Below are 1059 nucleotides of genomic sequence, written 5' to 3'. Positions count from 1 at the left end.
GTAGCGTGGCGTTGTAGAGTAGTAGTTTCATTATTAGGTGTAAATACGGATAAAACGCTCTCTGGGATCTGGACTGACTGCTGATCTAGGAGAAGAAGATCTTTGCTGCTAAAGATAACAGGCTGATGTCAGTAAAGATCCTGGTAGCTGGATGCTAATGAAGCTATTCTGATAATATTCCCTGAACGCAGCATTAAAGCATCTTTATAATTATCCTTTCTATGAATAAATGCATTTCTGAGCTCCACTCCTTGAACCGGTTTCTCTCGTTCTTCTCGTCTCTCTTCCCAGATGAGCAACAAACGCTCCAACAGTTTCCGGCGGGCCATCCTGCAGGGCAGCCGGCAGCTGAAAGGCTGCAGCCTCAGAGATGAGGTGGGTTTGGGTCTTTCCCAGCGGCTAGTTCGTCACGTCGCCTACGAAACGCTGCCCCGCGAAGTCGACCGCAAGTGGTACTTTGACAGCTACACGTACTGCCCCCCCCCCTGGTTCATTCTGGCTATCACCATCGCAGAGGTAAGCTGCTTAGGAAGGAACCATACAGCTGCTAGATTCAGCTTAACGTTTAGTTTATTCAGGGGCCCGGGGCCCCGACTCTAATCTGTGGAAGTAGTTAAAGATTGGGGTGATGGCACAGAGGCCTTTTATTACAATACTGTCTGGAAGAAGCTGAGAGAGGAAATAAATATTAAAACATCTTTAGAGAGATGCTTTTAAAATGATTTTAATCTGCTGAGGTTATGAGTTATTTAGGCCTAATTCCAAGTTTGATGGGTTTTTAATTCCACCCAGATGGGGGATGAGAGATCGATTGCATTTTTTTAAGGGAATTAGGATTTTTTTTTTTTACAGTTTTGTAAAGTTCATAGAAAAGTTGTTAATCCAATCTGTTAGATTATTAGATTTTATGATGACCTTTTAATCTTTAAAGGACCATTTTGCTCATGACTCTCGGTTTAAATGGTCAAACGTTCAGGAAACATTTTAACCTCATTTCTCCAATTAAGACCAAATTATTCATTTTAATATTTAGAATTTTGATTGATTGACTTTATTGAT

At 41.5% G+C, this 1059-nt stretch overlaps 1 protein-coding gene across 6 annotated transcripts in view; it reads left to right on the top strand.

Moving 5' to 3' along the window:
* rhbdl3 (rhomboid, veinlet-like 3 (Drosophila)) overlaps positions 1 to 1059 on the top strand; it is a 72607-nt gene that overhangs the window by 48669 nt on the left and 22879 nt on the right. For all 6 annotated transcript variants that reach the window (XM_015402545.1, XM_015402546.1, XM_015402544.1 and 3 more), the window contains one exon: positions 292 to 516. In XM_015402545.1, the coding sequence (XP_015258031.1) occupies positions 292 to 516 (225 nt within the window). The remainder of the gene's footprint in view (positions 1 to 291; positions 517 to 1059) is intronic.

The sequence above is a fragment of the Cyprinodon variegatus genome, unplaced genomic scaffold, assembly GCF_000732505.1.
Source record: "Cyprinodon variegatus isolate N-32 unplaced genomic scaffold, C_variegatus-1.0 Scaffold1365, whole genome shotgun sequence".
NCBI classification, from domain to species: domain Eukaryota; kingdom Metazoa; phylum Chordata; class Actinopteri; order Cyprinodontiformes; family Cyprinodontidae; genus Cyprinodon; species Cyprinodon variegatus.
This window is presented reverse-complemented; position numbering and strand designations above follow the sequence as displayed.